At 37.4% G+C, this 15,556-nt stretch overlaps 2 protein-coding genes across 9 annotated transcripts; one reads left to right on the forward strand and one right to left on the reverse strand.

Moving 5' to 3' along the window:
* The first annotated feature begins 29 nt into the window (after positions 1-29).
* On the forward strand, positions 30-9,627 carry Mf (myofilin). 7 transcript variants are annotated; one of them, XM_011313008.1, is made up of 8 exons: positions 30-133; positions 2,431-2,631; positions 2,768-2,924; positions 3,389-3,474; positions 5,905-6,048; positions 6,518-6,769; positions 7,421-7,484; positions 9,279-9,627. In XM_011313008.1, exons 2-7 carry the CDS (start codon positions 2,520-2,522, stop codon positions 7,450-7,452), a joined length of 783 nt encoding a protein of 260 aa, XP_011311310.1. In that variant the 5' UTR covers positions 30-133; positions 2,431-2,519; the 3' UTR covers positions 7,453-7,484; positions 9,279-9,627. The 7 variants fall into 7 exon arrangements, with proteins under 7 accessions (XP_011311310.1, XP_011311308.1, XP_011311313.1 ...); XM_011313006.1 differs by lacking the exon at positions 7,421-7,484 and adding an exon at positions 7,727-7,819; XM_011313011.1 differs by having other exon boundaries at positions 6,518-6,730.
* A 301-nt stretch (positions 9,628-9,928) lies between these two features.
* On the reverse strand, positions 9,929-15,496 carry LOC105271457 (serine/threonine-protein phosphatase PP1-beta catalytic subunit). Of its 2 annotated transcripts, XM_011313012.1 has the most exons (7): positions 15,351-15,496; positions 14,780-14,854; positions 13,036-13,523; positions 12,859-12,957; positions 12,511-12,750; positions 12,257-12,421; positions 9,929-11,840 (listed from the first exon to the last, which is right to left on the reverse strand). In XM_011313012.1, exons 1-6 carry the CDS (start codon positions 15,400-15,402, stop codon positions 12,308-12,310), a joined length of 1,068 nt encoding a protein of 355 aa, XP_011311314.1. In that variant the 5' UTR covers positions 15,403-15,496; the 3' UTR covers positions 9,929-11,840; positions 12,257-12,307. The 2 variants fall into 2 exon arrangements, with proteins under 2 accessions (XP_011311314.1, XP_011311315.1); XM_011313013.1 differs by lacking the exon at positions 14,780-14,854 and having other exon boundaries at positions 15,351-15,493.
* Between the last annotated feature and the right edge of the window lie 60 nt (positions 15,497-15,556).

A 15,556-nucleotide genomic window follows, 5' to 3' on the forward strand; every position in this document is an offset into this window, starting at 1 on the left:
TCGGATGGACTTCCAATGTTCGTCACAGGGTGGCGCTCTCGGTTACCACCCAGAATATACTTGTTCGCGATTTTTGGCGGCTGACGCCCAGTGTCAGGTCCAATCCTCGAACCGAACGGTCAACCGAACCTAGGTAATTGATCCGATTCAATAAGTCTGATCGATACATTCAGTACCTCCTAAAACAGCCCCAATCCCCCAACCACCGAAAAACGTGCGCGAATTATTATAAACAATCAACAAAATTATCACTAAATTACCGAAAAAGTTTGAAGATCATCGAAATCACGAGGAGAATCTGTGTGATCAATTTGTGGTACCGCCCAAGTGGAAAACTGGATTTTCGTATTTATCACTGGAGGATCTCTCCCCTAGACATTAATCCCATTAATAATTACCAAATAACAATTACCTGCTACTTACATCTGATTATATCGAATGTAAATAGCACCCGCTTGTCAATATTAATCACTTAATCATTTATTATTTATTCAGAAATTAATATCTCGTTGTAATTAATTACTGATCATCTGAAATAATCCGATCTCAACGCACATTTGAGGGAATAATAAAAAATAGGGAAAGTAAAAAAAATGAAAGTAAAAAAATTCCCGCTTGCTCATTGGCTTCTCCTTTTTCCTACTGATTCTCCTGATGAGTGTCATCGATCCTGAATGATAATCTAGTTCAGAATGCAAGGATGACCTCTACCATCACTCGGGTGACACATTAACCGCATTCTGAACGCATTTAGCCGAAACGCATATAGCGGTTCAAGTATGGGCTATATTGATCCTGAGAATTGTTGCGTGTGTGTGGGAATGTAATAACCTGGGGGGGATGGGGGGGCCTGGGGGTTGAAACCCCTGCCCTCTCGTTCCCTGCTCCCCCTCGGCCCCTGCTCCCCCTCGGCCCCTGCTCCCCCTGAGTCCGTGAAGAGGAGCCACCTGGTGCTGATCCCATGCAGTGAATCAAACAATGATTTTTTTTTTTTTTTTCGATAGCTCTACGTGGCTGAGGGGCGTTGGTATCGTTTATCCTAATAAATTGGCACGTTTGGGGCTTATGTAACATCTCATTCGATATTTATACACTTGGTTAAAAATAGGCGGCATCGAGTCGAACCCACTAAGGTCCGACAGCCAGAACGAAAGATCTTAAGTTTTTATTCTTCGCGATTTTTTGGGGCAGGCGGAAGGGTAGATGATTTTTTTTTGGGGGGAAATATTAAAAAATTCTGCAAATTGCCAATCGCGAAATTATTCAACGGATTTGAAATTGTCATTGAGTCAGAGCAGTGGGAATCAATGACTCAATTCTATTCCTGTCTCTTGAGAATTCCATTCAAATTAATGAGCAATTAAATGAGGCTGAGCCGAAGCTGTGGGTGTGGTTTTGGCGAAATAATTCGTCGACGATATTGGTCATTGGGTACGCGGTTATATTTTTACGCAAGAGGGTATGTCATCGAGGGAAATACGATTTGAGCGGTATAATCGCAATCTCTGCCAAGAAAACTCCGTACGAACAGAATGATTAATTTATCATTTATTCAAAACGAAATTCGTTAATTATTATTCACCGCAGAAAAAGGTTGAACAAATCTTAATTTTTCATTAATGACCGGTTACTCGGGGAAATTTTGCTGGTGTCGGTTTGGTTAGTGATAATCAGGATGATTAGTGGCTCATTAATTAATCATAATTGATCGCGATTCTGAGAACTCAGAGACGAGTGGAATTATCGGGTCAGTGTCAGCCGAGCGGTTGAGGTGGTGCGGGCGGAATAAATCGGTCAAAGTCACCTGAAAGTGACGACACCAGTCCCTTGAGAGGTTTTTTACCACGATGGAGGGGTCCACCTGTTTTCAAAGAGGAACAGAAGCTAAAAATGGCCGGTGAAGTCTGCCCGGCCCCGGGCTGCATCACTGAACTAAATTTAACGGCCGCGAAATCCGGGACTCTTGCGTCACGGCGATGATCTTTTTTTTTCGGGGATTCAATAATATTCGTTTGATCCCGGAGGAGAATCACTCGATTTATTCAGAAGGGAAACAGATTTATTTTCATTGAATCCTAGAATTTTTCATTAGTAGAAATTAACGAGCGTAATTTGCGGCAGGCGAGAAGATAAATCTTGAGTAACGAGAACTTCGCCGATTTTGGTGAAATATTTTCTTTCTGCGGCATTAATTTTCAACGTTTATTTATGATTTTATTAAATATTTTCTGGTGATTGTATTACCAATAGAATTAATTATTCCCGCTTCAATTGATGAAAGGAAAACTCAATTATTTTCTCGGGAAAGGTATTTCCGATTGTCATTGGGCGTGAAAAATCTTGTTTTCTCGTGGAGAGGCGAATGATTAGATCTGATGCGATCAATTCTGATCCAGTTGTTATAATTAATGAATGTAAATGAATTTTCAGCGAACGAGAAAGTGGTCGGTAGGAGTAGTAGACGGTGAACTCTCACGGAGTAACGACATAACGAATTTGAGAGAAATACTGAGTGAAAAATGAGTACGACAATGGATGCAAGATTCAAGAGCAACCTCGCGATGATTGGTCGCAATGAGCCAATCACCAAGAAGGCCAAGTTCTGGCAGAGCTACGTGCGAGCTCTCAAGGGTGAGATTTTAATTTTTCAATTAACATTCGTAATCAATTGCTCAAATGCATTTCAGATTTCCAGAGCAAATCATTCATCGACACGCAATCAATGGCTTAATCGATTTACTTAATTATTTGAGTTCGATTTAAATAGGTACTGATGATATGAGGGCTCCTGAGCATACTCGCAGGCCGAGGGGAATTTTCAGCAGTGATTTCCCTGAACTCCACTCGTCCTCGTGGCCATTCGGAAAGTCAATCTTCGATAATCCCCTTCACGCCGCTGATCGTATTAATGTACCTGGATACAGGTAATTATTTAACCGCCCTGTTTTTTTATAAAACGATATTTTTTAAAGAACCTGGGTTAAAAAAATTGTAATCGCAATATTTTTTCCAAATTTTTTAAAAAATTGTGGAAAACATTCGAGCCAATTTTTTTGAAACAAAAAAAAATGGAAACGAAACAATTGTATTTTTGGGAAATGTTTTGAAAAATTTTTCAAAAGTTCTCCAGAATTTTTTTTTGAAAATTTGGAAAAAAATATTCCGATTACAATTTTTTTTAACATTCGATTTGATTTCAATTCAACTACTGACAAATATCGAAAATATCGAAACAATTACCAAAATTTCATAGATTTGTAAAGTTTTAACATTTTCTAAAGAAAAAAATTCACAGCATTTTCATTCATGTTTAATCCCCCGGCGTAATCAATCCGTTCAACCTCAAAAAAATGATTCAATTAACGTTGATTAATTTTAATGACCACAGGTACTTACCCGTTCACCGCGAGATCTACGGATACTCTCCAAGGCAGCTGTACCCTCACCAGTACAAACCGGTGGAGCGCTTCTCTGGTACGTACTAAGCACGAGACCCCACGTCTGGAGCTCAAAATCTGACTGGGAAATTCACCAAAACGTGAAAAAATAATAATAATAATAATAACCAAAAATCATCGAAAAGTGACAAAGTCGAGTCGACAAAAGCCGCGAATCAGACTAATTGACATGACGATAATTATCTGTCGCTTAAGCGTCAGGATAAAAATCCTGCAGCACGTATTTTCCATATGTAAAAAGACTCTCTCCTCTCTGTCCTGTTCTGTGCTCTCATTTTATTCATCATTTATGTTGATTTTATTTTGTCGTTGATCATGGGCTCCAGTTCAAGATCAATCTCCGCTCGTTTTAACACAAATTGAAATGAATGGAGCTTTTTTGTACTGTTGACCCGTGACATTGATAATCCTATTATCCTTAATGATCCTTCAGCCCTGCCTGCAGCCTCGTCCATGTTAAACGCCTGCAAAACCCTCGTTTCGAGCGAGGGTGCACGTTTAGTCGATATTTATCAAGTTTTTTTATTCAACGAAACGTGGAAGAGAGATTGTATTAATCCGTGAGAGGCTGTGGATCCACCCAAAACGAGGAGAATAAAACGATTCTACTCCATTCAGTCAATAAAATATTTATTTCACTGCTGGAAAAATACATTGCACATTTTTCACAATTATCCATTGACGGATCAGTCAATTTCTTGAATATCATAATTATTCTCAGTTCAAAAAGTCAATCTGAGTTAATTAATTTGTCTGGATATGAGTCGTTCATTCGTTTTGGAAAATTCCATGGCATCTCGAATCACCAGTGAATCACAGAAAAATCTCGTGTTAGTACGAATTAATTCCGACAACTGTACGCATCGTTCATTAAGAGACATTAATTACCACGTAACTAACTCGTATCTCTCCAATGTCTGTCTTTGTATCGTTAATTAGTGTTTAAAAAGTTCATTAAAAGAAGATTGAAACCGAATTTTTTTCCCATTTTTTTGATGATCATCCAAGCGTCATAAGGCGGACGCACGCACGCAGAGGAAAACCGGAGGAAATTTTTTAGAAAAATCGTAAAAGTACCAAAAATATTTATTTCTTAAAACAAATATTTCTCTAGAAACAAAAAAAAAGAAAATTGTTTTCAATATCAGAATTTGTCTAAAGAATTTCTCTCCGTGTCGATAAAAATATGAAGTGAATCGATAGAATTCCAGTGATTTCAGTATTTTCTCCCAAGTCGATCAGTCTCATCAGTCCTCTCGTTCTGTTCGTAAAAAATATTTTTAAAACAATCCCGGTGTCTCATGGTGTCTTCTGAGCACTCGTGTGCCCTCATCTCATCATCTGATTGTCAATGACATCATCAGCAAACTCCAGTTTCATCGGAGCATTTGTTGTCTCAAATCAGCAAGAAATTCTCCAAATGATTTCAGCCGGTATTCCCAACGAGATGGTCTATCTCCATCGTATCATTGACTTGAGTGATCTCAGGCAGCAGCAGTTCATAAGAAAGTGGAAGAATAGGGAGAATAATCTTTACGGATCGTTGCTGAAGATTAAAGTCTTGAGAAATCGACTGAGGGCCTGAGGCCTCGGAAATTTTCCCATATTATTCTTCAGGTCAGCGACAGAATGATGAGATCCACTTGGAAATTTATTTGGAATTCATTTTATTTTTTTGATTTCTATTGATCAATCGCTCGATTATTACTGTACGAGTGCGTGCGTGCGAACGTTGTTACTGTAGATTTAATGAATCAATTATTCCCTCGATGGAAGTAACGATGGCATGCCATTGGTGCCCCATAATTGTTATAACTTTGATTGAATATATGAAATTTACGCAAACATCTCGTGATCGCCAAACTTCGAAAAAGCTGGAAATTCATATGGGCAGTTCAATGACGGTTTTGCGAAATTTTTCTAATTGTTTTTTAATAGCATATTGAGCTGAATTTTACTGATATTTTCAGATTCGATGAATTTTAATGGAATAATTGAACTGAAATGATGAAATTCAAATGGAAAAATTCCCCGTAATTCCTCAAGAAACCCGGAAAATTTGAGGAAAAATTTCCCACCAGTTGGTCAATGTAAAAAATTTTCTCCACATATTTGTCTGGAATTTCTGAATGCTGACTCAGTGAATCACTAACATTGAATGACTTGGACCCGGCGGTTCCCAATCCCAAAATTGACCCAGTGATTTCTGTCTTTTCCGGGGGTTGGCATGTTTTATTTTCTCCACTTCTTGGTTGAATGAAAAACCTAAAAATCGTTGAGGAAATCCCAGATAATCTGTCAACGAGCGAGGGCGGAAGGCAATGGCGAACGTCACGAGAGAATAAAAAATTAATAACAAGTGACGGAAGTAATTGAGAATTGATTGCTGACATTATGTATGTTTTGTATGTTTCTTTATATAATCCCCTTGGGTTGGAATGCGCAGCGAAACCATACGATGCCGATAAAGCGTGGAATGATCATTTGGACCGACTGGCCGACATCGACAGATTGTATCCATCTCCATCACCCCTATTAGCTCGTCACAAGCGTCCCGCCCTCTCCACGAAACCGCTGTTCGATATACACGGTTGGTACTCAAGCAAAAAAAAAAAAAAACCAGCAATGAAGCATCATGGAGAGAATAATTTCCTCAACTTGACAATATCCCCCAAAATCAATCGGAGTAAATCCTAAACCTCGGCCACTCCACGAAAAAAAAGTTAACCACTCCTCAGCCCCTTTTTTGCAGAGCGAACCACGACTTTGCAATTTCAATTTCTCAAAACGACAGACAGCAGTGAGAAAAATTGAAAAATTCAATAGACCTATTCAAATAAATTCTATATAAACTCCTAGAATCACGTAAAATCGGGAAAAACCGATGTTGTCAGCTTGAGGGTTGATTTTCTCTCCGTGGAGAAATTAAAAAAAGAAAAATAAGACCTGCTGCTGCTCCAAGGAAAGTAAAAATGTGGCAACGATAAATATTCGCATGCTTCGGCAAAAGTGGTTGAAACGATAATAAACTTCTCACGTGATTGAAAAAAATCATTTAGGAAAACTACTGGACGACTTTTTCGACACGTATCCATCAAGACTACCGAGAAAGACGTTCTTCGATATGCTGGAGCCATCGCCATCGGCACCGGTCAGCGCCTTCACTAGAGATCCATGGTGGTATCCATGTTATGCACCATATATCCCAAGCTACGCTCAATGGAGCACCAGCCCTTTCTATCTCAGGGACAGCTACCTCAGCCCCATTAAACGTAATTACCTGTGGAGCAGACATCCCCTCAGGCCCTTCGGTATGTTCAGGCAGACACATAAAGCAATCAGGACTATTCACACTCAGTATTCCGTTCGGATTTACACGTACTTATAAATTCATTGAAAAACCTCCATTTTCTCCAAGAAATACATTCTCATTTTTTTTTACTTTATTTCAAGTTCTTCTAAAGTCTTTAAACATGAAAGAAGTAAAAAATTCCATTAAAAAAAAATAGAATTTCTTACAGAAAGCGTGAGGTTTTGCGATGAATTTTGTCACGCGTGTGTCCAATATTTCTAATTGCGATTTAAAATAGAGAATTATTTGGTGAAACCCGGAGTTATCGTAATTAATGCGGTAAACCCGGATTAATTACGGTTAATGGAGTCCATCCCATTTTACTCATGAGTGTGGAGTGTTCACCAGTCAATTCTTCCGCCAATTGATAAATTTTGCAATTAAAAATGCTGGATTATTTGAATTCCATTCTAACTTCATTGAATTTTCTCGCAATGACGCTTTTAAAATTCATATTATACTGTATTTTTGAACGCACCTCAGGTTCTTTCATCGAGCAGTTCTACAAATGGTAACTGATCGCCCCCTCCCATCCCCCAATAAGCGGATAATCGCGTTATTCTTATCATTCCCACTGATATCCTGAATAAAATGTCGTTTGTTTTTCCAGAAAACCAGGCGGGTTTCCTCGCATTATTGTAACCCCGTGGGGCCCATCAGGATTTTAATTCGCGGTATCACGATTTAATGACCTAAAGCACGATTATTTCAAGCCTCGATTATTTTCATGATTTTTACGTTGAAATTTTTACTGCCCATGGTTTTTACGTCGCGAGCATGAAGTTTCCATTTTCCTCAGAATTACGCTATTGTAGAGTGAATTGTCTGCCAAAGAACAATATACCGCACATTTATATGCTGTATGTCAGGTTTTTTATGTAGAATGTGAATTTTCAAGAGGTAACAAATGTTTCAGGACAAAAATACTATTACTATTCGCAGCCCGTTCCAAGATATCACTTTACCAGCCCTTGGTACAATAGTGAGCATGGTATATTATTGAACAAACGTGAGCAATTATTCTTGATATTCATCAAGTTTATATAAATCCCCTTTTACCCCTGATAATTGTGTCAATAATTAATGAGTAATCATGAATTCACCGATTGGAAGACTGATTTTTTTGGGTAAACCGAATTTATTCATCTGAGAATCATCTTTATACACTCATGAGAAATAAAAACCCTTCAAATTAATAATTTAGGAATGGAGAATCCTTTTTTTGTCGTGCAGTAATTTTAAATAAAGTTACACTGAATTTTACTTACGAAAATTCACTGCAACTTCAATTATAAAAATATTCAAGAATCCATTCATATAATTCGTAATTATTTGATAATTTCATGATGATTCTTAATGAATAAAGCCGATACCCTCGAAAAACCACACGGAGAGAAATGATTTCCAGAAATTTTAATTTTTCCTGACACTGTAAATTTTCTCGAGTGCCGATATTTTTTCTCAAGAAAAAATCCTTCAGTAATATAGAAACAGTACTGAAATATTTCTAATGGATTTCTCTCCGTGAGTTCCTCCCTCGTGGATCAAGCCGGATGAATAAAAAGTAGAGTGCAATTTGTTCCCCTCAAAGAAACAAAACTGTTTACACCCTTTAAGTGACGATTGACAAGAAAAAAAATACCACCAATTGTGGCAGATTATTACCACCGTTTTTTCTACTAGCACTTACGTTCCATTAACCCATAATGACGGTGTTTGCCGGTAATACGACGCGAGAAAGGATACATTACATATAGGCATTAGACATACGTGCCAGTTGTGTCAAGTAAGCCCAGTACTTAAGTTCCGTTTATTTTTAATTATGTTCGTTCTCTATTGATTTTGATAAATCGAATGACAAATCCTTTAAATGTGCAGTTTGTAAGGAATCTTTACAGGCACTTGCTGATTTTATTTATTCAGTATTTTTTGATAAAGCGCGTAGTGGAGATGAGAAACGGACGAGTTGTTGCGTAGACGCTTCGCTTACCGCTTCGATTTTCCATAATTGTTCCCTGATGAGAGCAAGTGAAATTAAACCTCTCCATATTACGAGGACTACTGTCGTGTCGCCGTTCAATTATTTCCCAGCATGAAGTTACTTTAGAAAAATTTCCACATATTGTTTTTTTTTATAAAAAATTTATTGTCGAAATAGTTTCTCTTTAGTGCAACTATCATTTTGGTTTCAATCGTATATTATCAATTTGCGCTGATTAAAGTAATCGATCACGGTTTGAAATGGATTTTGATTCCGATGAATATTAATTTATCGGAGTTGGTAGATTAATACGCGCATTGATAATTCATGATATACTTTTTGAAAATCAAATATCTATCCAGATAGAGTGGCGCAGTGTACCCCAATTCCACGAATGGTTTTATGCTCGAATCGTTAAATGTGATTCCATTTTTTTTTCCTTAGTGATCAATACATTGAATAATTATTCTGTTTCAATTTATTTCAGCTCACAAATATTAGATGATATCGCGCCACCCCCTGCGGAAGTAGGACGCGCACCAACGAAGAGATGGAAAAAATTGTCAAAATAAATGAATGAGAAAAATATGAATATTGGAATTATTTTCGGGAAGACGAAAAGACTCGTGGGGAACTGCCTGGGCTGAGCAGAGTAGCTGGCCTTCTCCGACCATAGCTCGCCCATATCAATTAATTGATCCTTAACTGTTATAAAAATTCATGCGTTGTCCCTTTTTTTGTTAAATTAAAATTCGTTTCTACGTGATTGTTATCATTGTACCCCGTTATCATTGAAATAAATCTACATCATGACTTTCACGATGTAAAAAGCTCAATTGGGTGCTCTCTCTGACGAAGGGATCAATTTCTTTTTAATTTATGCTGATTGGCATAGGTCAATGTTTATTCTCCCTTTTTTTATATTTTCCTTTGACAAGTCCTCCATAATTCAGAAAATCATGGAAATGTAGAAAAGCGCGCCATTTTGCTGCGATTGCAAGAAGTTGAAATGGCGGCGCCTCCACCTCGTATATTTGAATAATTATTTAAATTATTCATGCCCTTTAGGTAATGCTCAACTTTTTTTGTCGTGCTGGTACGGAGTGAACAATTGGAAAATTAACTGACTTCACAATATTTTTACAACAATAGGGATATTTATTATCTGAAAGTTTACAACTTGAGGTGTTTCTCTTATTTGCATTATTCTTTTATCTTCATCGTCGTTTTATAGACTCTTTTTACTCACTACGTTATGTTGAACAACCGCAAAATAATCATCTCGACGTAAATGATAGTTACGTGAACAATATAATATAAGTGAAATATTAATAGGTACTATTCAATCAATAAAGTGCACAACAGGCAGTCTCTTATGCCGTCGTCAACAAAATCCTCTCGTTTTATCTACGAATAATCCTAAATTCAGGAATTCTAATTACCAATTTTCAAGTGGAAAGGTAAGACTAAATCCGGAGGAAATTCTGTCTCCACGATTCTACAGATCAACCAAAAATAATATTTGTACAGTTATGATAGTTATCCCATGTAATTTTACATCTTCCGCTCGGTATACTAATCATTATATCAGTAATATTATTTTACTTTTGTATTTTTCTTAATTTCGATTTTTACCTCGAATTGCAATGAAAGGACACGAGAATATTGCAATGCCCACCTAAGGCGAACCATTTGATCTTATGACACAACCTGGTGAATTTCTTACTATTGAAAACAATCGAATCGAACGAAATCAATTGTTAAGTCATCACAGGAGACTCCAACAACATGGATCGGTAATATCTCTGAACCTAAGAAAGATACCGTGATCTTCCGTTTTTTTAATCTAAAAAATTGCTCTATTAATGTAAATCAGCAAAAATAAATGATTCTTCAAAAATTTCGGATGTACAATTTATTAATCCAAATGGAAACTCATATAATATAAACGATAAATATTTCATAGCTTCATTTTTTGCGGCGATGTGTTTACATAAGTAGTGCAATTTTCCATGTTGAATGTAATTGTTATCATGAAAGAATGCATTTGTAACTTAAAAATCGTAAAACTCGGAGTATTTAAGAGTTTGAGAATATTTAACAACTCACTGTAGTCTCCCCTTGACGAAATAATTAATCGAAGATTCGTTCACTCGTCTCCTGTCCACTGGTTCCCCAACAATTTCCACTGAGCAACCCCAAACTCCCCAATAATCGTCTCCTCCCAGAATAAATCTCCGGAAAACTTATAATTATCTATACAGAGGCATCGCCATAAAAAATACTGTTCATCATTATTTATCTCTCCACAAAATCTAATCATTCACCCTCGCGCACTCACAGAATTCACAGTTAGTCATTCTCACACTCACAAGTCGGCGTTTCATTTCTGAGGAAGTGACTCAAGAAGAGACGGATATATAGTAAGATCGAAATAAAAAAGAAAACAAATGCGTGCGTGAACAACCTGCGATGCCGCTGAGTAAGCGAGAAATTAAATGCCTGGGTAAACACCAAGAAAACGACAATTAAATAATAAGGAAAATTATTGCATTAAAGTCTACCCTGCTACTCTCACAACAAAATTTCATATAAAAAATTGGATTTAATAGATAAACAAGCCGACAAGCGAATTCTCAATCAACGACGACGGGTGATCCATAAGCAATAAATAAAGTACATTTACGAAATGCACGTTAGAGGTGTGCCACCCCCCACTTCTAAATTCTGGAAGTACGAATTTTAGTAATTAATGCACGAAATAAACAGAAGCTCTGATAAGAATTCAACAGTTAATTCATGGAAAAATAATAGAATAATCATGTGTCAATAATTAACAGGAAGAATGATCATATCGTATTTTCAATATTTCTCCTTTCAGTATCTTCAAAACCCTGTCATCACTCATATCTCTCTCCACCAATTGTTAATTTTTTTGCTCATTTAGGTTCTTTAAAAACGATTTAAACGTTGCGAATCGAGGAAGAGGTACTTGTATACGTTCGACTGTGGCGTTATGGGCTCAATTGGATAATACGACGTCCCACAACTGAAACACAGGAGATAGATTATGTTTGAGGATTGTTTGATGAATGTCACAAGGTGGCGTGTAAAGGCTAATTATCGGAAATATCATTTCTCAGTGCGTGTTGGCTAAACGATTATAAATAATTGAAAGATTTTTCTAAGTTGAATATCAATTTTCTATTGGCATTCTCCACTTCACCTCCTTTGACTCTGAATTTTAAAAGTCATCATGAAAAACAAACCCGGAAATTACTCATTGTAAAAATAGTATTTTTAAAAGTTTTCGCCTGTGGATATAAATAATAAAAAGATACTTGGACTCAACACTCATCTGTTTGAATATAAAACGTCAGATGATTGTTTAGCGTGAAAAAATATTCTTTGAAGAAAAGTCACGTTCAACTCGTTATTTTCACCACTCGAGTGAAGATCTCTCACCTAGAATGACATGAGTGTTGACTGCTATGCAGGATCAGCTGGATATGACGATCATTTTTTGCTCTTTTTGGTCGGATTCTTCTGGGGTGTTGATGGCCTTCCAGTCTGTGCCGCTATCATCCCACCGTACTGATATTTAGCTTTTTTCTCGGATGGTTTCAAAATCTAACCAATTCAAATATAGAATTTTAAACATAGACCACGAAGGAAGTACTCACGAGTTGTTTTTAGACGTAAAAACGTGTTCAAGGTACCTGGAAGCTACACATGAGATTCTCATCGACGCTCATCATGCCGCCAGCATTGTCGAATTCACCGCAGTAATTCGGGGCGGAGAATAGCGTGACCAGTTGGCGTTTTGCGAAAAATTCGTACCCATCCTCGACAACCTGGTGGGCTCTGCATATCAGATCCATATCGTGACGGTTTAGGAATTTTGAGACTACGTCTGGGCCGAAGGTGAAGGATACACCTCGGTCGTTCTCTCCCCAGCCCTAAAATCATAGAATATCAAATAAAAAAATTATAAATCAGCAAGTAGGTGAAATAAATCCTAGAAAATAGACGGAAGAGAAAAAAAAATGCTGGAAAAGCTCCAGTACCTGAACATCTTTGTCTGGATCAGACCAAAGGAGATCACAGAGTAGTCCAGTGTCCGGAACATCAGTCGGTCTCATGATCCGTCTGATTTGTTCCATTCCCTAAAACCCCACGACTGATTAACGAAAAGTTCAGGGTATTTCAAATAATCTTCAATCAGCCAATGGTGATCTATTTACCTGCAGATCAGGACTCAATCCTCCATGGCAACAGAATATTTTCTCATCGATGATAGCAGCGATCGGTAGACAATTGAAGCAATCAGTAAACGTCTTCCATAATTTGATATTGTACCTGCGTTTGCACTCGTCATAAAAACCGTATATCCTGTTGATACTGGCGCATTCGTGATTACCCCTCAGTAGAAAAAAATTCTCGGGGTATTTAATCTTGTACGCAAGGAGGAGACAAATAGTCTCCAAAGACTGTTTACCCCTGTCCACGTAGTCCCCGAGGAACAAATAATTCGACTCGGGGGGAAATCCACCGTACTCAAATAGCCGAAGTAAATCCGTGTATTGGCCATGTATGTCGCCGCATATTTTGAGTGGTGCTTCCAATTCCAAAAGTATTGGCTGTTGCAAAAATATCTCACGGCTCTTCAGGCACAAGCCACGCACCTCAGCCTCCGTCATGATAACCGATTTTCCTGGACGACATCCTCGAACTGCGTCAGAAAGATATTCCTCGCTGAGAATAGAAAATTTTGTACTCGAGAAGAGAAAAATTCTACAAAACCCGGACTATCAGTCTAGCGTTTCTCATTAAATGCAAACTTTCACGAGTGTTAAAAGTCGCGGGTTGTTAATGTATAAAGACAAATAAATAGCGGAAGATATTTTTTTATCGCTCGTTTGCCTCGCAGGGGTATTCAATTTTTCAAATTGCTCGAGGCCTTTAATTCTTAAAATAAAATTCAAAATAAAATCTTCAACGTATGAGAGATCTTACTTGAATAGCCCGCGACTTTTAAAATTCACAGTAACCTCCTTTAATGAAGGGTTTCTCTGGACTCTCGAATGGATATCAATCTATTTAGTTGAAAACCCTCGATGCCCAATATCATCGATTCCCTCCATCGTTATTATTTTCAAGTTTATTTATAGCCACGACCGTGAAGAACTCAGCCATGCAGTTTAATGCATTTCACGGTAGTTATTGGATAAAAAAAAAAGAAAAAAAAAGGGAAAAAGTAAATGCAGAGTCGATACTGGGTCGTCCGTTATTACTGAGTCCTTGACGAAGGTAAAGGGTCATTGTCTCTAATTATTACCGTGTCATGTATTTATAATTATCAAAGTAACTAGTTTCCTTTGGTTTCAGGAGGGGTGTCAAATTCAATACTGGATCGGTGAAACGTAACAGAGAATAGCAAAACCGAACGGATTATTCACACCCCTTTGAAGCCAAGATAATCTCCATCACCGAATATCATCCATTACGTTTCACTTCCGCACGCAATTGCACTCTAGCAAAATACTCAGCTTTATGTAAAATAAAAAACAGATCAGTGTGAATCAACGATGGGCAAAACAAAATACTTTTCATTCAAATGCCCATTCAAATATTGAATGCAATACTCTGATATTTTTTAATTCTTTATAAATCATTGAATTCAGTTATTATTTACAAATATTTTTTACTAACTCGTGGTAATAAAAATATCATGTTAGTAAATATTAAAGTATTTTGTATTTCAATGGTAATAAAATGATAAATACTAAAATATTGATTTGTTTAGGAATAACTTTTCTGCCCAACATTGTTGCGATTCGCCTGAATACGTGTATTTCACCCTAATAATAAAACCACAACAACAAAACACTGAAAGCATGCCCACACTTCAAACAACTTACAAAAAGGAAAATGTGAAAAATAAAAAATAAAACAACTACAGAACACGATTGTTCCCAAGGATTTTACCAGCAAACTCTGAGAGAAATATATCAGCTAGCCTGCCCTTCTTCTGGACCTGATCATTATTCTGTGAGTGATATACTTTACCGCAGAATTATTCCGATAAGAAGGCATGGTAGAAAGAAACAGACATTGTTTTTTTTTTCATCGCTCCTCAATCAAAATGAGTCGACTTTATCTCGAATAATGTCGGGAATTATGGCGTTTATCTACAGAAATGATGTGAGAAGAAATTGGCACCTTGTCCTCCGGTGATGATGAAGTATTTGAGGTGGATATCCAGGTAGGAGTGAGGTGTCAATGCCCGAATGGGTGAAATCAGGTGTAATTGTAATCAATGGGTGATTAGTGGGCTTTTGTCACTCTTACCAGTGACTCATCAGGGATTTTTATTAATTGGGGGATAAAATAGAGTGGCGGTGAGACACTCCACAGGCACTTGATTAACTTGATTGTTGGGTTTAATTGTTGATGGTTTGACTGGTTTGATGCTTTTGCGTGATACGAACGGTTATTAATGACGAGACATTGATGACACTGGTTTGTATGCACAACAATTGTTATGGAATTTACGTACCTTCGAGCAATCTCTGTATCAAGCTGTCGATGTTCAAGTCGACATCCGCCATTTTTTTCAACCAACTTGATAAACCGTGGGGCCTCGGAGACGATCGCCCAACACTGGGTCAATGTTTGTGGACCGCTTGGTGCTCCAGGATATCTCGATGCGCACGCCGATTTTACTGGGGGAGTTGGTGATTTTTTTAAAACTATTCTTTCCGC

The sequence above is a fragment of the Fopius arisanus genome, unplaced genomic scaffold, assembly GCF_000806365.1.
Source record: "Fopius arisanus strain USDA-PBARC FA_bdor unplaced genomic scaffold, ASM80636v1 scaffold00111, whole genome shotgun sequence".
In the NCBI taxonomy this organism is placed as follows: domain Eukaryota; kingdom Metazoa; phylum Arthropoda; class Insecta; order Hymenoptera; family Braconidae; genus Fopius; species Fopius arisanus.